The sequence below is a fragment of the Salmo salar genome, chromosome 15, assembly GCF_965601325.2.
Source record: "Salmo salar chromosome 15, fSalSal1, whole genome shotgun sequence".
NCBI classification, from domain to species: domain Eukaryota; kingdom Metazoa; phylum Chordata; class Actinopteri; order Salmoniformes; family Salmonidae; genus Salmo; species Salmo salar.
Window position 1 is genome coordinate 36,897,798 of NC_138305.1, and position 21,112 is coordinate 36,918,909.

General features: G+C 46.5%; 2 protein-coding genes across 7 annotated transcripts in view; one reads left to right on the plus strand and one right to left on the minus strand.

Moving 5' to 3' along the window:
* The window catches only part of LOC106571274 (unconventional myosin-VI), a 126,072-nt gene extending 105,780 nt beyond the window's left edge, over positions 1 to 20,292 (plus strand). For 5 of the 6 annotated variants that reach the window (XM_045695626.2, XM_082961709.1, XM_082961710.1 and 2 more), the window contains 8 exons: positions 4,501 to 4,661; positions 4,823 to 4,864; positions 5,315 to 5,353; positions 6,339 to 6,377; positions 8,515 to 8,621; positions 12,706 to 12,846; positions 17,535 to 17,753; positions 17,916 to 20,292. In XM_045695626.2, coding sequence (XP_045551582.1) covers positions 4,501 to 4,661; positions 4,823 to 4,864; positions 5,315 to 5,353; positions 6,339 to 6,377; positions 8,515 to 8,621; positions 12,706 to 12,846; positions 17,535 to 17,753; positions 17,916 to 18,115 — 948 coding nt within the window. In that variant the 3' untranslated portion in view covers positions 18,116 to 20,292. The remainder of the gene's footprint in view (positions 1 to 4,500; positions 4,662 to 4,822; positions 4,865 to 5,314; positions 5,354 to 6,338; positions 6,378 to 8,514; positions 8,622 to 12,705; positions 12,847 to 17,534; positions 17,754 to 17,915) is intronic. The other variant, XM_082961708.1, reaches the window with a different exon arrangement.
* Positions 20,293 to 20,465: 173 nt separating this feature from the next.
* Positions 20,466 to 21,112, minus strand: part of LOC106571273 (uncharacterized) — a 33,522-nt gene continuing 32,875 nt past the window's right edge. The window contains exon 17 of the mRNA XM_082961480.1: positions 20,466 to 20,949. The gene's annotated coding sequence lies outside the window, so the exon portion shown is untranslated. The remainder of the gene's footprint in view (positions 20,950 to 21,112) is intronic.

Sequence of the window (21,112 nt, forward strand, 5' to 3'; positions counted from 1 at the left end):
CACTTCCCCTGCTCTACTTCTCAATGTTCTCTGGCAGGAGAGCTCAGTCAAACATCTGTGTGGTTCTTTCCCCACCACCGGCCTCTCCATCTCTTTCTCTCTCTCGCCATCTCTTTCTTTTTCTCTCTCTCTCGCCATCTCTTTCTTTCTCTCTCTCTCTCGCCATCTCTTTCTTTCTCTCTCTGACATCTTTCTCTCTCTCTGTCTGTCTCTGTCTCACTCCATCTCTCTCACTCTCACTGGCCGACCGACCATACTCCCAGTCACTCCAGTTCTGTGGAGATAAGACATCTGAGGGTAATATACTGTTTGTCTGGCTTCCCATGTTGTCCAATTGGACAGGGAAAGCTCCGATAACCCCCAGAGATCTGACCCCAGATCAGCTACAGGCTTTTAATGCTGGAAGCTGCTCCCTAAGATCAAAGTGTCTTGCCTTGTGCCCACCCTGAGCCCGGGGCAGGCTTGGTGCTTTTCAAACAGCCTTTTTACTCTTTAGATTCACCATCATATTGGGCTTCTGTGCACGCGTTGGTGTAAATATTCATGATACGCACTGCAGATGTTTGAGTTTTGGGAGGAAAAAACGACATCAAACTTCCTCTAACTTCAGAGTGATGTTTTTTCTCCAATGTTCATATTAGTTTTTCTTATCCACAAATGCCTTCAAGGGAACTTTTCTTCCAAAATGAGTTTCGTAGGTTGTTCTCTGAACTCAATTTAAAAAAAGTCAGATCATCTTTTCAACACTGCCCCTGCTCCCTAACTCTGAGGTGTTAGCAGGCTGCTTGTTCCCTAACTCTGAGGTGTTAGCAGCCTGCTTGTTCCCTAACTCTGAGGTGTTAGTAGGCTGCTTGTTCCCTAACTCTGAGGTGTTAGTAGGCTGCTTGTTCCCTAACTCTGAGGTGTTAGCAGGCTGCTTGTTCCCTAACTCTGAGGTGTTAGTAGGCTGCTTGTTCCCCAACTCTGAGGTGTTAGACATTAATAACCTTTCTTACTCTTGTTCCCTAACTCTGAGGTGTTAGTAGGCTGCTTGTTCCCTAACTCTGAGGTGTTAGTAGGCTGCTTGTTCCCTAACTCTGAGGTGTTAGTAGACTGCTTGTTCCCGAACTCTGAGGTGTTAGTAGACTGCTTGTTCCCTAACTCTGAGGTGTTAGTAGACTGCTTGTTCCCTAACTCTGAGGTGTTAGTAGGCTGCTTGTTCCCTAACTCTGAGGTGTTAGTAGACTGCTTGTTCCCTAACTCTGAGGTGTTAGACATTAATAACCTTTCTTACTCTTGTTCCCTAACTCTGAGGTGTTAGTAGACTGCTTGTTCCCTAACTCTGAGGTGTTAGTAGACTGCTTGTTCCCTAACTCTGAGGTGTTAGTAGGCTGCTTGTTCCCTAACTCTGAGGTGTTAGTAGACTGCTTTCTCAATTCTCGCCCCTGGATGGTGGCCAGCTCCAGCAGACTACGGCGAACGCTCGCTGAGGGACCCACAGGCAGAAGAAAGGCTCATTAGTGCATGTGTAAGGTGTCTAATCAGGCCCTGTCTCACACAGTCTCCTTCTCCACATCTGTATGAGAGGCACACACACACACACACACACACACAGAGCGAGACTGCTGTACGCAGGTGACCTGGTGCTGCTGTCTCCCACTAAGGAGCGGTTACAGCAGCAGCACTGGTTCTAACAGATCTGTGCTCTGATAGTTAACCTAAAGAATACAAATATAATGATATTCCAAACGAGGTCTGGAAATCAGGATCACAAATATGAATTCTATTTGGACACAGTTTTAATAGAACACTTCAAAAACGACAAGTATCTAGGACTAAATATCAGCAACACATGGCTGTGAATGAGCTGAGTGACAAAGCATGAAGAGCATTCTATGACATTAAAAGGAACTTAGAATCTGGCTCAAAATGTTCATTTCATTTATAGAACCTATTGCTCTATATGGCAGCGAAGTATGAAATAATGAATTTACCAAATGGGACAAACATCCAATCGAAATACTGCATGCAAAGTTTTGCGAGACTGTATTGCAAGTGCAAAGAAAAAATTGGGGCAATTACCCCCTCCTTATTCGAATAGGAAAAACGGCCATCAAATTTTACAACCATCTAAAAACAAAACATTTCATAACACAGCCCTACAATGTCAAGACATGAAACAAGAGGAGAGTCCCCTCAGTCAACTGGTTCTAAGGCTCAGTTCACTAACCCAAACCAACCCCATAGAGCCTCAGGACAGCACTCAGAAAATCTGGCCCAACCAAATCATCACAAAACAATAAGAAAAACTTCACGTATTGGAAAGACACCACCAAAAAGTCAACGTCAATGCTATCTGGCTCTGAACAGACAGTACATGGTGGCAGACTATCTGACCACTGTGACTGATAGTCAGTGTTTTCCTCAGTTTTCTAGGTACAGACTGTGAGCACAGTCTGGCTATAGAGACTGGTCGTCACAGACAAACCTGGCTGCCCAGAGAGGACAGGCTGTGCTCACTCTGCTCCAGGGGAGAGGTAGAGACAGAGCTGCATTTCCTATTACACTGTGACAAATACTCAGACCTAAGAGAATATTTCTTTCCCTAAATTATCCTTCAGTACAAAGAATTTGAAACTATAAAAGATGAAGAAATATTTGATTTATTTGGTGAAAAGCCAAAATATGTGTGTCCCCCTGCCACAACCCGAGAGACGGCCAGTGAAAAGTGCACTGTAATGTCAATAATATTTTGTTTTGTTTTGGCTTTCATACCGTGTCATGTGTCTTCTCAGTCATGTTGAGACTGACTATTGCTTTAATGTATTGTTATTCTCATTAATATTGTTGTTGTTGATGGTGATACCATTTCCACTACTACTATTATTATTGATGTCTTATTGCTGTTGGTCACACCGTTGTTGTTATATGTGTATTTTGACAATGTAAGTAACTTACCATGGCAATAAAGGCTATTTGATTGAATTGAGAGAGACACAGAGAGAGAGACACACACATACACAGATGGACAGAGAGACACACACACACACACACACACACACAGAGAGAGACAGAGATCCAGAAAAGAGACGTTAAATTCTACAACCACCGAAAAGGAAGCGGTTCCCAAACCTTCCATAACAAGCCATCACCTACAGAGAGATGAACCTGGAGAAGAGTCCCCTAAGCAAGCTGGTCCTGGGGCTCTGTTCACAAACACAAACACACCCCACAGAGCCCCAGGACAGCAACACAATTAGACCCAACCAAATCATTAGAAAACAAAAAGATAATTACTTGACACATTGGAATTTACAAAAAAACAGAAAACTAGAATGATATTCGGCCCTTAACAGAGAGTACACGTTGGCAGAATACCTGATCACTGTGACTGACAAAATTAAGGAAAGCTTTGACTATGTACAGACTCAGTGAGCATAGCCTTGCTATTGGGAAAGGCCGCCGTAGGCAGACCTGGCTCTCAAGAGAAGACAGACTATGTGCACACTGCCCACAAAATGAGGTGGAAACTGAGCTGCACTTCCTAACCTCCTGCCCAATGTATGACTATATTAGAGATACATATTTCCCTCAGATTACACAGACCCACAAAGAATTGGAAAAACAAATCGAATTTTGATGAACTCCCATATCTACTGGGTGAAATACCACAGTGTGCCATCACAGCAGCAAGATTTGTGACCTGCTGCCACAAGAAAAGGGCAACCAGTGAAGCACAAACACCATTGTAAATACAACCCATATTTATGTTGATTTATTTTCCCTTTTGTACTTTAACTATTTGCAAATCATTACAACACTGTATATAGACATATGTCATTTTAAATGTCTTTATTCTTTTGGAACTTGTATGAGTGTAATATTTACTGTTCACTTTACTGTTGATTTCACTTTTGTTTATCCATTTCACTTGCTTTGGCAATGTAAACCATGCCAATGAAGCCCCTTGAATTGAATTGAAATTGCGAGACCGACAAAGACCGACAGAGAGAGAATGTTGGGCTTAGAGAGAGGGAAACACAGAGAGACTCACAGGTGCTTATATTTATCCTATTCTTGTCCTTTGTGTTACTGTGGGTGACCCAAAGAGAGTGTGAGGAAGCTGCCAAAGCGACTGAAGAAGGTGCCAAACAGAGTATCACCCAATTTTCTGAACCTGGAGACACACCGAACCTGCAGGGATGGGCTGCTATTTTGAGAGCACTGGAAAATGTTAGGCCTATGTTATATCTCAAGGCTTTTGATCTGACAGCTTTTCCCTGTTTCTGGTACCCTTCATGAGTCTGGCTGGGGCTGGGCAGAGAATGACTTATGAATGACTTATGAGTGGACATGGTGCAGGCAGGACAATCCAATCATATTACTGGGTCCGTCCAAACCCCCAGCTGCCCTGCATCCGTTATTATGGGGAGTAAAGAACCACTCACAGTAGTATTGTGATTGTCTGTGATTTGCGGATTTGTGTGTGCATGCGTATTCAAACATGCCGTCTCTCTGCAGGCAGAGATGGATGTTCAGCTGGAGGCTGAGCGGGAGGAGGCGGCGGCACGTCAGAACATCCTGGAGCAGGAGAGGCGCGACAGGGAGCTGGCCATGAGGATCGCCCAGAGCGAGGCTGAACTCATCCCAGAGGACACCCTGAACGACGCAGGCCTGCGCAGGTAACACCTCACTAACATACCTCCATACACTGTCTCTACCCCTCTGATGTGAAGCAGAGATGGGGCTTGATGTGGACTTTGGAGAGACGGAAATATATTTTTCATCTCTGAGCGTCAGTAGGCCCGCGTAACCAATCTCTTCTCTTCTTCTCTTCTCCCAGTAACGGCACCTCAGGTGGTCCATCCTCCCCAGAGAGAGCTACGTAAGACACCAAGATTCAACCCTTTAATCCCCCCAGTCCAACCAAACCTGACCACCCCTTGACCACTGAACCATAACTACACTGCATACTGTAGCAATCTTTTAAGTCAACCAACCAACCTTAACTCTATCAAGCAAGCACAGCCATTGATCGATGATAGGCTAATTATGATATTTAAACAATCTCATAATTCAACTTCCGAATCAGAATCGCCTTTATTTACATGTACAAGGAATTTTACCTCAGAATTAGATTCTCAGACATGACTGAATCACTTTGAATGTCAATCATTTCCCTTTATTTTCTAATTAATGTCAGAGATGAATGATCTATCCTTTAACCAATCAAAGTAAGAGAGGAAAGGGAATGACCTTTTCTTCCAGTTCCTGATTGGCTTTCTGTGTACAGTGTCAGAGTTCCATTGTAATCCTCACCATTTTCTTGTTGCAGTGGACCTGGTGGATCTCAAAAGCTCAAGAGCATGTCCATGTAGGTTACATTTAAACACCTCCTTCACTATGTTTAAACACACCTTCAGCACTCTGGCACTTTTTTTATTCCGTAGTGGTACACATAGAATATCACACTTTATATCAATTTTGATGCATGCTTTTGTTTGTATTTTTTTTTATATTGAGGCTGAAAAGAATGCATTGTGGAAAAGCAACTGCTAAACTGGCTGCACTGGCCATTATCTTGATATTACTAATCTATTCTACTGTACGCAGTAGCACCGAAACTAGCATCTGGTAACTAGACCTCAGCTCTCCACAGCCCCTAAACCGAACCAACTCACTAACTTGTGTTTAATGGATGTGTCACATTGTGAATCAGATACATTCTGCTGTGCACTCACCTGTATGACACTCTCTGAAGTGCTGTTTTGGAGGGTCCTAATGGATTTGCCGAATGGTTACTTTCTCTGTTTCGGTCCATTTCGCTGTTTTTTTTTTAAGCCCTTGATCAATTTCTGGGAAATGTGCTCTCTCGTCAGGTAATAAGGAATCACTATGAAGGACAATTCCAGATGATCTAGAAGGAGTGTAGATATTACAATGTGGACGTTGGCTCAATGTGCGTCACCTGAGAGTGTCCCAATCAGGAAGAGAAGCTCTTGTAATTATGCAACATCTTCCTCCTCAGAACAGCAGGAAGGAGGTTCACATTCTGAGCTCTGGGCTGTTTTTACAGCCTCATGCTGAAAAGATCACACACACATTACACACACACACACGCTGACAGATCAGCCTCTGTATGTCACGCCACCTGTGAAGCATCAGCGTTCTTGTTAGGGAGAAGAGTGTGTTATCCTGTTGTCTACACATGCACACATACTTCTCTCTCTCTACACGTGGTCTTCCTCTGTGTGCCGTCTTAGAACTGCAATCATTGTACACGTGTGACAGTTGGATGGGTTTGAAAGTGTCTCCGTGGTTCTAACTGTTATTGTGCTGGGCTCATCATGTCCTTTTAGGGAGGAAATGGCCAAGGAAATGTCTGAGCTTCTGTCTAGGTGGGTAGAGATCCTTACTTTAAGTTCCATGAATGACATCTCAGAAAATCTTCACAATCACTTTAAACTCAATGGATGGAAACGACATGATCAACAGAAGTATATGTGTGAATAAATACTAATCGTCTTAATTAGGGGTAATTCTGCATAATTCCACACAATTAACCATTAATCATTGTTGAGAATTCCTACACAATGGGGTGGGGCTCCCCACCATGCAAATGAATGATTGGTTTTCAAATCAGACTGTCTTTTTAAGTTGTTAGATCTCAGACAATAACTTACTTTTAGCTAGCTTTTATTTCTAATACCGGTAAGTAAATAATGTCGAGATTGTCTACAACGGGACCTTGTCATATGTGGGTTCTAACTATTATAGTTAGTCACACATTATATAAGGTATCCTTGTCCTGATTCCTGGCTCACTGGTATCACACTGTAGTAGAGCAGCTGTTCTTTATTGGATCCCCATTAGCTGATGCCATGGGGCCAGCCTCGCTCCATCAGAATGACTGAATGACTGACGTTTGACCCGGAGGCCACACCCAGCAGGCACTACTGTCACTTTGTCTGTGTACTAATTGGCTCAAGCCGCCTGCCTCTACTCCTCATAGTGACACATGGCCACCGGCCACAGGAAGTGGTAGCAGAAGGTGACAGGCCCTCTAGCCCAAGGTTAATGGAACAGCGTGCTTCTGGGGTCCCTGGAATAACCACCAACTGCTCCAAGTGTGCGAGGCCAGCTCCCCTGGGTGGAGAGGCTCAATTGCTCAGTCAGTCAATAGGATTAAGGCGTAGGTGGCCCAGGGCCCGCCCCCTAACTCCAGCCTCAGATCCAGAGAGTCAGTGTTCTAAAAGTGGCAAATCCCAGCCAGGACTTAATCAGCAGTCAGCAGCACTGTGGTGGAGGTGACGGCAGAACAGACAAGCAACAAACAGCTGGAGGGGAGAAGTACACATAGGACCAGTTTCCTGGAGACAGGTTAAGTCTTTCATCTTTGTCCGGGAAACCCTCCCTTACAATGACCGGTCAAAATAATGCAGTACTGGAGCAGTTCCATGACCAACAAGCTGCCTCACGTTACAGAAACCTGCTCCTATGCACCGTTCCAGCTCCATATAGGAGTTGGGTTTTGAATAGGCTGTGTTACTGCTGTGGGGTTGTTGAATTTCTCTTCTACAGTGCATCTGACCAACTCCACATTATCCCCCTTATCAGCCTGCTGCCAAATTATGACCTTTGAAATCTCTTTCCTTGTGGATCGTGTCTACTGTGGAGTAGGGTGACATTTCCCTAGACAGTGATCTTAAGTCAGTTTTGCGTTTTTCCCACAAATAGTTGCAGTTTGATGTTTGTCATGGATCTTGCCATGGAGGCAGAACTGAGCGGTTTCTGCTAGATAGGCAAGCTGCAAAGTCAAAATTGTCTATATTGTCTAAAAAGCATGTACTTTTTTAATCCTAATTTAAAGTTAGTGTTAGGCATTAGGATGTGCATTGTGGTTAGGTTTAAAATCAGATTTGATGGCTTTGTGGCTGTGCCAGCTAGTGACCACCTGGATCTGTACCCAGGGAAAACTTAACCCCGGAGCCGCACCTGTATTCTGCTCTTGTTTTGGTTGTAACCCCACTGTGCTGGATGTAACCCCACTGTGCTGGATGTAACCCCACTGTGCTGGATGTAACCCCACTGTGCTGGTTGTAACCCCACTGTGCTGGTTGTAACCCCACTGTGCTGGATATAACCCCACTGTGCTGGTTGTAACCCCACTGTGCTGGATGTAACCCCACTGTGCTGGATGTAACCCCACTGTGCTGGTTGTAACCCCACTGTGCTGGATGTAACCCCACTGTGCTGGATGTAACCCCACTGTGCTGGATGTAACCCCACTGTGCTGGTTGTAACCCCACTGTGCTGGTTGTAACCCCACTGTGCTGGATGTAACCCCACTGTGCTGGTTGTAACCCCACTGTGCTGGATGTAACCCCACTGTGCTGGATGTAACCCCACTGTGCTGGATGTAACCCCACTGTGCTGGTTGTAACCCCACTGTGCTGGTTGTAACCCCACTGTGCTGGATGTAACCCCACTGTGCTGGATGTAACCCCACTGTGCTGGATGTGTCTGTGTTGCCAGAGGCCCACAGGTTCAGGCTACCAAAGCTGCTGCTGCTGGCACCAAGAAGTACGAGCTCAGCAAGTGGAAATACGCCGAGCTGAGGGACGCCATCAACACATCCTGTGGTAAGAAAGTCAGCCATGCCAAACGTGGTTGAAAGATCATTAAGAAACTTGACTCTGACATTTTACGGTGATATTTCTCTTAACGAACCTCATGTAATATTGAACTGTCAAAGTTCTCTGAGCCTGTTTTGCTTAGGGTTAAAAGTGAGCTATGATTTTACAGCTTTTACTTCTATGTTTATTTATTAATACCCACCTTATTACTTCATCACTTCGTTTTACATGTTGATCAAATTATTCTATCATTTGGTAGAACAGTATGGTACCAGTGTTCAAATGTAGTGCACTATGTAGGGAATAGGGTTTCATTTGGGACGTAGACTCATTGGCAGCTCCCCAGTTCCGTGTCGTATGTGTCAGATATGCCCAACAATAGGTATCTCGGGCTGCAGACCCATCTGTATTGAAAGTAAAACATCTCTGTTTTCCTTCCAAACGATCAGGCATGCTGATGTTCAGTAGTATGCACATTGCAGGAAGACATTTTGACAGTGAAATTACTCATTTATCTGGAGGGTAGGAAGCCATATTTGTGCACTCAACTTTAGCAAGGCACTTAGCAGGTATTAACCATCTAATTTCACACCATATTTCACTCTGGGACTTCAGCCGGTATGCTGATTGACAACATAAATGCATTTTAATCCTAGCAGCAATTGTTTTAGAATTTCATGAAGACAGATTGACAATGAAACTCATAATGATGTCTTGTCTTTTTTCTTTTATGACTTTTAAATTGTTATTAAAGTAATGAAAATCTTCGAGTAGTATGTCTCAGACTTCTGTCTGTTGGTAGTCCTCCATCCATCCATCTGTCTGTTGGCAGTCCTCCATCCATCCATCTGTCTGTTGGTAGTCCTCCATCCATCCATCTGTCTGTTGGCAGTCCTCCATCCATCCATCTGTCTGTTGGTAGTCCTCCATCCATCCATCTGTCTGTTGGTAGTCCTCCATCCATCCATCTGTCTGTTGGTAGTCCTCCATCCATCCATCTGTCTGTTGGTAGTCCTCCATCCATCTGTCTGTTGGCAGTCCTCCATCCATCCATCTGTCTGTTGGCAGTCCTCCATCCATCCATCTGTCTGTTGGCAGTCCTCCATCCATCCATCTGTCTGTTGGCAGTCCTCCATCCATCCATCTGTCTGTTGGCAGTCCTCCATCCATCCATCTGTCTGTTGGCAGTCCTCCATACATCCATCTGTCTGTTGGCAGTCCTCCATACATCCATCTGTCTGTTGGCAGTCCTCCATACATCCATCTGTCTGTTGGCAGTCCTCCATACATCCATCTGTCTGTTGGCAGTCCTCCATCCATCCATCCGTCTGTTGGCAGTCCTCCATCCATCCATCCGTCTGTTGGCAGTCCTCCATCCATCCATCCGTCTGTTGGCAGTCCTCCATCCATCCATCCGTCCGTCTGTTGGCAGTCCTCCATACATCCATCCATCTGTCTGTTGGCAGTCCTCCATACATCCATCCATCTGTCTGTTGGCAGTCCTCCATACATCCATCCATCTGTCTGTTGGCAGTCCTCCATACATCCATCCATCTGTCTGTTGGCCGTCCTCCATACATCCATCCATCTGTCTGTTGGCAGTCCTCCATACATCCATCCATCTGTCTGTTGGCAGTCCTCCATACATCCATCCATCTGTCTGTTGGCAGTCCTCCATACATCCATCCATCTGTCTGTTGGCAGTCCTCCATACATCCATCCATCTGTCTGTTGGCAGTCCTCCATACATCCATCCATCTGTCTGTTGGCAGTCCTCCATACATCCATCCATCTGTCTGTTGGCAGTCCTCCATCCATCCATCCATCTGTCTGTTGGCAGTCCTCCATCCATCCATCCATCTGTCTGTTGGCAGTCCTCCATCCATCTGTCTGTTGGCAGTCCTCCATCCATCCGTCTGTCTGTCGGCAGTCCTCCATCCGTCTGTCTGTCGGTAGTCCTCCATCCGTCTGTCTGTCGGTAGTCCTCCATCCGTCTGTCTGTCGGTAGTCCGTCCGTCCGTCTGTCTGTCGGTAGTCCGTCCGTCCGTCTGTCTGTCGGCAGTCCGTCCGTCCGTCTGTCTGTCGGCAGTCCGTCCGTCCGTCTGTCTGTCGGCAGTCCGTCCGTCCGTCTGTCTGTCGGCAGTCCGTCCGTCCGTCCGTCTGTCGGCAGTCCGTCCGTCCGTCCGTCTGTCGGCAGTCCGTCCGTCCGTCCGTCTGTCGGCAGTCCGTCCGTCCGTCCGTCTGTCGGCAGTCCGTCCGTCCGTCCGTCTGTCGGCAGTCCGTCCGTCCGTCTGTCGGCAGTCCGTCCGTCCGTCCGTCTGTCGGCAGTCCGTCCGTCCGTCTGTCGGCAGTCCCGTCCGTCCGTCCGTCCGTCTGTCGGCAGTCCGTCCGTCCGTCCGTCTGTCGGCAGTCCGTCCGTCCGTCCGTCTGTCGGCAGTCCGTCCGTCTGTCGGCAGTCCGTCCGTCTGTCGGCAGTCCGTCCGTCTGTCGGCAGTCCGTCCGTCCGTCTGTCTGTCGGCAGTCCGTCCGTCCGTCTGTCTGTCGGCAGTCCGTCCGTCCGTCTGTCTGTCGGCAGTCCGTCCGTCCGTCCGTCGGCAGTCCCTCCGTCTGTCCGACGTCCGTCCGTCCGTCGGCAGTCCGTCCGTCGGCAGTCCGTCCGTCCGTCGGCAGTCCGTCCGTCCGTCGGCAGTCCGTCCGTCCGTCGGCAGTCCGTCCGTCCGTCTGTCGGCAGTCCGTCTGTCGGCAGTCTGTCCGTCCGTCTGTCGGCAGTCCGTCTGTCTGTGGTCTGTCTGTTGGCAGGCCGTCCGTCTGTCGGCAGTCCGTCCGTCTGTTGGTCTGTCTGTTGGCAGGCCGTCCGTCTGTCGGCAGGCCGTCCGTCTGTCGGTCTGTCTGTTGGCAGGCCGTCCGTCCGTCCGTCTGTCCGTTGGCAGGCCGTCCGTCCGTCCGTCTGTCCGTTGGCAGGCCGTCCGTCCGTCTGTCTGTTGGCAGGCCGTCCGTCCGTCCGTCCGTCTGTCTGTTGGTAGGCCGTCCGTCTGTCTGTTGGCAGGCCGTCCGTCCGTCCGTCTGTCTGTTGGCAGGCCGTCCGTCCGTCCGTCTGTCTGTTGGCAGGCCGTCCGTCCGTCTGTCTGTTGGCAGGCCGTCCGTCCGTCTGTCTGTTGGCAGGCCGTCCGTCCGTCCGTCTGTCTGTTGGCAGGCCGTCCGTCCGTCCGTCTGTCTGTTGGCAGGCCGTCCGTCCGTCCGTCTGTCTGTTGGCAGGCCGTCCGTCCGTCCGTCTGTCTGTTGGCAGGCCGTCCGTCCGTCCGTCTGTCTGTTGGCAGGCCGTCCGTCCGTCCGTCTGTCTGTTGGCAGGCCGTCCGTCTGTCTGTTGGCAGGCCGTCCGTCCGTCCGTCTGTCTGTTGGCAGGCCGTCCGTCCGTCCGTCTGTCTGTTGGCAGTCCGTCCGTCTGTCTGTTGGCAGGCCGTCCGTCCGTCTGTTGGCCGTCCCTCCGTCCGTCCGTCAGTTGGCCGTCCCTCCGTCCGTCCGTCAGTTGGCAGTCCCTCCGTCCGTCCGTCTGTTGGCAGGCCGTCCGTCCGTCAGTTGGCCGTCCCTCCGTCCGTCCGTCAGTTGGCCGTCCCTCCGTCCGTCCGTCAGTTGGCCGTCCGTCCGTCAGTTGGCCGTCCCTCCGTCCGTCAGTTGGCAGTCCCTCCGTCTGTTGGCAGTCCGTCCGTCCGTCCGTCTGTTGGCAGTCCGTCCGTCCGTCTGTTGGCAGGCCGTCCGTCCGTCTGTTGGCAGGCCGTCCGTCCGTCTGTTGGCAGGCCGTCCGTCCGTCCGTCAATTGGCCGTCCGTCCGTCAGTTGGCCGTCCGTCAGTCAGTTGGCCGTCCCTCCGTCCGTCCGTCAGTTGGCCGTCCGTCCGTCTGTTGGCAGTCCCTCCGTCCGTCTGTCTGTGTGTAGCTCTGACCATGGTGGTTCTAGTTGGCTGTTATACTTCAGTACCTATGCTATGCTCTCATATTTCTCCCTCCCTTTCTTCTCTCTCTTCCTTTCCTTTTCTTTTTCTCTCCTCTCTCTCCCATTCTCTCTCTTTTTTTTCTCTGTCTCTCCACCTGCAGACATTGAGTTGCTGGCTGCCTGCCGAGAGGAGTTCCACCGCCGGCTGAAGGTCTACCACGCCTGGAAGTCAAAGAACAAGAAGCGTGGCAACAACCCCGGCATCACAGAGCAGAGGGCCCCCAAATCAGTCACCGACTATGGTAAGGGACCCCAACCCACAGGGGATATTTCAGACAGTGTTATACAGTACAACATCACTGTAGGTGTATTTTTCAATGCTTTGATAGGTGTGATTCGGAAAACATCCATTGTTATTCTGCTCCCAATACCCTAGAGGAGACAGACCCAAAGAGACTGTCTCGGTCAGAGTTTTAGCCCCCTATTGAGTATTCTAATATAGTACTGATACTAGTGAATCATTTGGGACACATCCTAGTGGTGGCTGCTCTCTTCCTCCAGCCTGACCTCTTCTCATTGTTCTCCATAGAAACCTGTGCTGTCTTGCTCCTGCTTCTGCTTCATTTCCATGAGCAGTCACCATGACGACAAAGAGCTATTTTTCCCCCGTGTGACAGAGTGCAGACACAATTTATTTTAGTCTGTTAGACTACTGATTGGACCACATACCCAGCCCCCATAGAATTACATACAGAATCATCATGTATAATTATAGGGTCTGTAGCTATGCCCAGCCCCCACATCTCACTTAGTGGGCATGCACAGTACCAGCTATACCTCTACCTGCTCTCTGACACAATAACAAGCCAGAGGCTGAGGAGAGCTCATATTTTCAGGATCCTAGCATAATATAGCCTACAATCTAATGATTTTGCTTGTGAATGACCATATACAGTGGCATGACCCTCCCCGTTCTTCCATGCCTATGGTGTCATCCATTTAGGCCGGTCCTGGCTACCGTAAACACATGTAAAGATGTGGTAATGACTCTGTCATTATATATAATGGTTTCTTCTTCCTCTAACATCCCCTAACATCTATGATGATGTGATGGGCTCAAATCCATTTGTCATTCCATGATCTAGTCTTGCATGTTGTTTGTTTCATACCTGTGTCATATTGCATGTGATGTTTGTAAGTGTAACCTGGCATGTTTACTTTCAGATCTCGCACCTCGTGTGAGACAAGCACGTAAGTGGTTCTCCACGATGTAGCAGCATCACTAACCTCAGCCCCTAACCCATCTATTAACCAGGGGGAAACGGAGGGGGGTGGTACTCACTACCCTGTGTGGAAGGGTTTTACTTTCTGTTTTGGGATGCACGCTATTTCCTTGTAGTGCACTACTTTTTACCAGGACCCATAAGGCTCTGATCAAGGACCCATAAGGCTCTGGTCAACAGTAATGCACTATATAGGAAATAGGGTGCCATTTGGTATGCAACCTTGGTGATGGCGTAAGGGATCTTAGAGCAACTGGTTTCTTTCAAAAAAATGAATCGTCTTTAGATTGCATGTTATTTTATTCCTGGGACAGAAGAAGGTTATTAAGAGCTTGTCAACTAAGTGCACCTGGCATTCTTTGAAGATTATTAAGGGGGTGTCAACTAAGTGCACCTGACATTCTCCGAAGATTATTAAGGTGTAGGCTATTGTACGAGACACAGTGTAGTCAAACGTCTAACGTAAGCTGATCGAGAATGAGGATGTGCACAAAGAGATTTCAAAGTGCCTAAATAGCTGCTGTTATGGATGCTGATGCAAATGTGATGTGGCTACGCTGACAATGCCTGAGCACTTTTAGCTCCCAATCAGGCTAAATTGTGTTTGGGATGGATGTGTGGGCGCATCCCAAATGACACCTTACTCCTCACATGCTGACCACACCGCTCGTGTTGCAAAATAAATGTACACATGCATGTTGTTCAATCATTGCACCCACACTGCTCACGCGCGTCAGCGAGCGTCTCTGTAGCCAGGCGCTAAAATAGAACTTGGTTCTATTTGTGGCACTTGAAGCGCTGCAAGTTCCCCTCTCCCATCTCCTCATTGGTTTTTAGGAGAATATACCCACGTGCTATTTCCTCATTGATTTTTAGGAGCATATACCCACGTGGGTGATTGAAAGATGAACTAAGGTCCACACTCCAGTCCAGTCGGTAGTGGTAATGCACCTTAAAGTTTTTTGCCAACCGCCATATAAAATCCAAAGAAGAAGCCTGAAGGAGGAGAGATTACTAGAAACAAACTCTGTTTACTCCTTTTTAAAAATGTTATTCTTTACCCATTTTTCTCCCCAATTTCGTGATATCCAATTGGTAGTTACAGTCTTGTCCCATTGCTGCAACTCCCGTACGGACTCGGTAGAAGCGAAGGTCGAGAGCGGTGCATCCTCCGAAACCCAGCCAAGCCGCACTGCTTCTTGACACAACGCCCGCTTAACCCGGAAGCCGGCCACATCAATGTGTCGGAGGAAACACTGTTCACCTGGCGATCATGTCAGCGTGCATTGCGCTTGGCCCGACACAGGAGTCGCTAGTGCGCAATGGGACAAGAACCTCCCCTAACCCGGACGAAGCTGGGCCAATTGTGCGCCGCCCCATGGGTCTCCCGGTCACTGCCGGCTGCGACAGAGCCTGGACTCGAACCAGGATCTCTAGTGACACAGCTAGCACTGCAATGCAGTGCCTTAGACCACTGTGCCACTCGAAAGGCCTGTTTACCCTTTTGTCTGTGGATTAATTGTCGGAGTAGAGGACCTTGTGCGTTTCAGGTAAAATAACAACCCAATGTTTATATCCCAGGATGAATTGGCTAGCAACAGCAAGCTAGCTAGCAAAATGGTCATAAATGTTTAATGCTTTTCGGCCTGTCCCCAAATTAATATAGTTCAGAGTTCGTTTTGATATTTCAACCTGCGTGTCCTGATCGCGTCTGGTGTGGGTGGACAAAATCAACATGCGCACGTTGCGCCCGGTCAAGTCAGCATGTTAGATAGTGCACTACTTTTGAAATCTTCTAAAAAGAACAGGAATTTTGCATTAATATGAAAAGCATACACTAAAATATGAAAATACTACATGTCATGTCTCAAAATCTATCTTACCTTTGTATTGTTTTATGTTCTCCTGATTTGAGAAGGAATATGACGAGTTCAACGTTGAGCGTGTCAGTTAATTCTCTCGCAGCATCCAGCCTAGCTGACGCAATGCTATTTTCCTGATTTTTATTTTTTACAATTTTTTATTACCACTTATTTTCTCTGGCCTCCATTGATTTAGTCACCCTAATGTTGACCATCCTGCAAGGGTAAAAACTCCAATAACTTTTGACATGAAGTTTGAACCATTGGCTTTCTTAGAGGAGTATCTATATAAGTAACAGATTATTTACCCATTGGTCCAAAATATGCAATTTGATTGGACACCCCAGAGCAGGGGTACTCTCTGTTATTCATTCTCTATATGTTTTCCTTACATGACTTTTGCACAATCTTTATAGTTTATTTCAACTTCATAATTATTTTAAGAGACCCCAGCGTTTCCCAAACTAAGACCTCGGCACCGCAAGTGGTGCACGTTTTGGATTTTGCCCTAACATTACACAGCTAATTCACATTATTAAAGCTTGAAGATGAGTTCATTATTTTCATCAGCTGTGTAGTGCTAGTGCAAAAAACCCAAGGACCGAGTTTGGCAACCCCTGCCCTCAACCCCTGCCCTACGAGGTCCGGAGCCTGATGATTTTCTGTTCTACCTGATAATGAATTGCACCCACCTGGTGTCCCAGGTCTAAATCAGTCCCTGATTAGAGGGGAAGAATGAGAAGAAGCAGTGGAACTGGCTTCAAGGTCCAGATTGGAGTTTGAGGGCCCTATAGATTATATATACAGTATGTCACTGGAACAAATGCCACAAAGAAATTATATCGGTCACTCTCGGTTTCAGCGTTCTCTCTGGACAAAAACGAGGAAGGGACTCTGAACGGTGTTGGGAATAGGTGGGTGGCCATTGCTGTTCCTTGTCTCTAGTTAATATAATGCCTCCATGGGGCTGGGGTGCCGACGTGTCAGCGTCTTCACAGTTAGTCACAAACTTTTCTACTTCTACTTTTACTAAGTTGGAGTGAAAGATCCATTTCATTTGGTGACAGAGGATCTGGGATATGTTGCTTTAAAGGAAAGGATCCATACTGTACTGTATCCATACTGTACTGTGTCTATACTATACTGTATCCGTACTGTATCTATACTATACTGTATCCATACTCCAGTCCTCCAGTACCACCAACAGCACAGATTTTTGTTGTAGCCTCGGACAAGCACACCTGATTCAACTTGTCAACTAATTATCAAGTCCTCAATGAATGGAAATAGGTGGGTTTTTTGTCTGAGGTACAACAAAAATGTGTGCTGTTGAGGGGTACCGGAGGACTGGGGTTGAAAACCATTGCTGTACCACACCTGTCAACAGGGCTGAGGCTACTCTACCACTGTCTTCCTCTGGTCCTTTTATCCATAGAGCCTCCCACCCATCCACCCCCTTCATTCACTATCCCTCATTTATTTATGCTCCACTTTGTAGAGAATATGCAAATCTATGCTCTTTATGTTTTGATACGAGCGTTCAAACTCTTTAACAAACACCTGACATGCTGCGTGTAGCTCTGATTTACTCCCCCTTTGATCAGTAGCTTTGTGATCTACTGCTAGTGCTGACCCCTCCTCCCCAGCTCGAGCAACATTACACTCCCTGCATCCCTATTGGTTCCTGTTACTTCCCAGTCTATTGGTTTCTGTTACCATTCATATTGGTTCCTGTTTCTACCCCATCCCTATTGTTTAGGCATTTGTTCCTTCCCATTCCTATTGGTTCCTGTTCCCATTCCAATCAACATGCGTCATTAGTCTAACTAGCCCCTCCCCCAACAGCCCAGGCGAACTCAGCCCCGCCCATCCCAGCCAGGCAACATGAGGTGGCCATGAACAGGCAGCAGCGCTACTTCCGCATCCCCTTCATCCGGCCCGGGGACCAGTACAAGGACCCCCAGAACAAAAAGAAGGGCTGGTGGTACGCCCACTTTGATGGGCCCTGGATCGCCAGGCAGATGGAGCTGCACCCGGACAAGCAGCCCATCCTGCTGGTGGCAGGTCAGTCAGTGACACAGAACTCATAGTATAGGGGATCTTCTCTCTCTCTCTCTCTCTCTCTCTCTCTCTCTCTCGTGTGTGCACGCTCATTTATCTGTACGCTTTATAGTCTTACTGCCTCACAGGCACGACGCTCTATTGTTTTGCGGTCTGTGTCTCTAGGGAAAGACGACATGGAGATGTGTGAGCTGAGCCTAGAGGAGACAGGCTTGACGAGGAAGAGGGGGGCTGAGATCCTGCCCCGGCAGTTTGAGGAGATCTGGGAGCGCTGCGGGGGCATCCAGTACCTCCGTAGAGCCATCGAGAAACGACAGGCCCGCCCCACCTACGCCACAGCCATGCTGCAGACCCTCCTCAAGTAAAGGGTGTAGGGTGAATTTGCCCCTAGTCGCTGATCGTGGGTCAGTTTAGCATTTTCCCCACCTAATGGTTAAGGTTAGGATTGGGGGAGGGGAAGCTGATCCTAGATCTGTACTCTGGGAAACTTCACCCTGGAGCTAAACCCCCCTGTCTTAAATCGCGGGCCTTTCTCTCACTACAGCAAAGGGAAGAATGCACTAAGCTACTGTACCTAAACACAGTGGGTATTCAAAAAGTTAACCACTTTTTGTCAATTGTCTTTTTTCTTTTGTTCATGATATTGGTCTTGGCTGCTTTCAATTGTCTTGATGTATTGTTTCTTGGTGGGTGCGGGGGAATTTGCAGTGAACCTATGCGAGGAATCAGACAGTGACTAATTATTACATCTAGTTTTGTTTCTCGAGCAATTGTGGATGTTTTCCTTTTTTAATATTCCTGCTACTTTAACTACGAGGCCTTATAAAAATTACTTTAACGGGGTAATTTGCTGAAAGTAGGAAGTGTTTCAAAGCTGCCTCCAAATAAGTTTGAGTATTGTTGATGTTTAATATTATGTCTTTGTGATTTAAACTGAAGTCAACATTTTGTCGAGCATTTCACTCAAACAGATACTTGCTGTTTACTTTATTTTCATGTAGTTATTATAGGATAATACTTGCACAAGAGAGGGGTAGAAATGGGCTAGGTTGGGGTAGAAATGGGCTAGGTTGGGGTAGAAATGGGCTAGGTTGGGGTAGAAATGGGCTAGGTTGGGGTAGAAATGGGCTAGGTTGCACCTCTCTGTTTTCTCATGTGAGGCAGTTATACTTGAGCATCAGGTTCTTCTCTAAGGATATTTTTTAGTAACTGCACATAAATTCACATTAATTTCTAATTATAATATTTGATAATACTGTAATAAGTTTTTTACCTCTGGCTTTCAGACTGAATACAATATGAGTTTGTTGATTTGTTCCTTCAGTCCTTACTGTTTGGTTAGTAGCTGTTTGTTTTATTCTTCATGTGTGATTTAGGTTTGCTAATGAAAGGTAAAGAAATATTTCCTTTTCACATTCCCCAACCATTCATTTCTAAAGCCACATGGTTGAAATTGAAATGCGTTGTTTCATGTTCTCCACATGAAACAATGCATATTCCAAATATTGAAACAGAAAGAAAAATGTATGAATCAAACTTAATTATGATGAGAAGTGAATAATGCAAATCTTGAGATACTCTACGATATCAAATCATACTGTCGGACCAAATGTGTGTATGGGACAAAAACTGAATAGTAAAATCGTGTTGATGTCTTCTTGACACCAACTTCATTCAAGCTCATATACAATATAGTCAGCTATTCTTCCCTCTGCTAGATACAGTACATCAGCTCATATTCCAATAGACACATACAGAATGTTCTACGTGTATGATAGAGAGTAATGTTTCTACACAGGAATGTACACATTTATTTTCTAAATAAATATTTCTACTCTAAGATACTCTAAAGCATGTGTCAAACTCATTCCACAGAGGGCCATGTGTCTGCGGGTTTTTGCTCCACCCTCGTATTTGATGAATTAGTAAGGACCTCCCTTCACCTAGTTGTCTACTGTAGGTCTTAATTGAAAGGAAAAACCAAAAACCTGCAGACACTCAGCCCTCCATGGAATGAGTTTGACACCCCTGCTGTAAAGGGTTTGGGCACATGACTCATGTTTCTTAAAAAATAAACAAATGATGAAGCAATAATTTACACACGCAACACTACGAGGAGGACAGACGGTCTCCAAAACACACAGGACATGACAATCTTGTAAGGCTGTTAGTCTTGAGTTTTTTCTAGCGTTTCTTCTCGTTCCCTTGGACGCTCTGCACAAATGAAAGGCGACGTCGTGGTTGTTTGAAATCTATCCGCTCGTGCTCGTGTCTAAAGCATGTCTTCAGTTTAGACCGAAGTATGTATTTCTGACTTAAACAGCAGAGTTTACTACTGTACTGTGTGTATTTCTGACTTAAACAGCAGAGTTTACTACTGTACTGTGGGGTCTCCTTGAATATCGCTTGTAATGTACAACAAATGACTGACTGGCTTCCATATGCTCTGTATCTCACAACACGCATAGCAATCATTCCTCAGATACTGCCTTTTCTAATGCTGATCTCTAACTGAAATAAACGCATTTCATGCTTCACTCAACTGCTTTTGCCCCTCGTGTTTGACATCACTCTATTCCTCAACATGATAATGGTACAGCAGCAAAAATGCACACAGTTCTGTTAGGAAATGCTGACTTAAAAAAGCCCTATTGAAGACAGTGAGTAGTTGATTTCACCGATGTGTACAGAACAGATGTTTGACGACACTGAGGAAACAGAGATGGACTTTATACAATTATCAATATTACACAACACCAATACAGCATTACAGAGACAGACAGTATGTGATATTAACTATACTCCATTGCAACATACATACCTCATTATGAGGAAAACATCACTTTTCTTCTGGCATTTTACATTTAAAAAAAAATGTGCTACTACATTGTCAGCACATTATGTATAAAAGCAGTTCGCTGTCCTGGGGTGCCTTTGCAACTTGATAAATGCAGCGAAATGATCACATCTGTTTGTCATCCACAGTTTGGGGAGTATCCTTACAGGTGAAACACGGGCTTTGGAAAGCTGAGATGAAGGGGTTGTGTGCCTGTCAATCAGAAGACCGCAGATCAATGTCTTTCAGCAGTCACAACAGTCACAACTGTCTGTTAACTGCGTCAGCTATTAAATATCCTTTATAAACGGTCCTGTGTTGCTTCTGCAGTGATCCAAACGCTGTCTTCTGCAGTCGCCAAGTCTAAAGCAGGAGAAACACAGATGCCAGTGTTACCTTTGTTCGTATTTGCCAAAGGGAGTGTACAGTGTATGCAGGCTAAGATAGTTCTACTTTGCCAAGCATTCATTAAACTGGCATAGTGTAGAAACCCAAGTCTGATACTTTATATTGTATGATCTTTGGA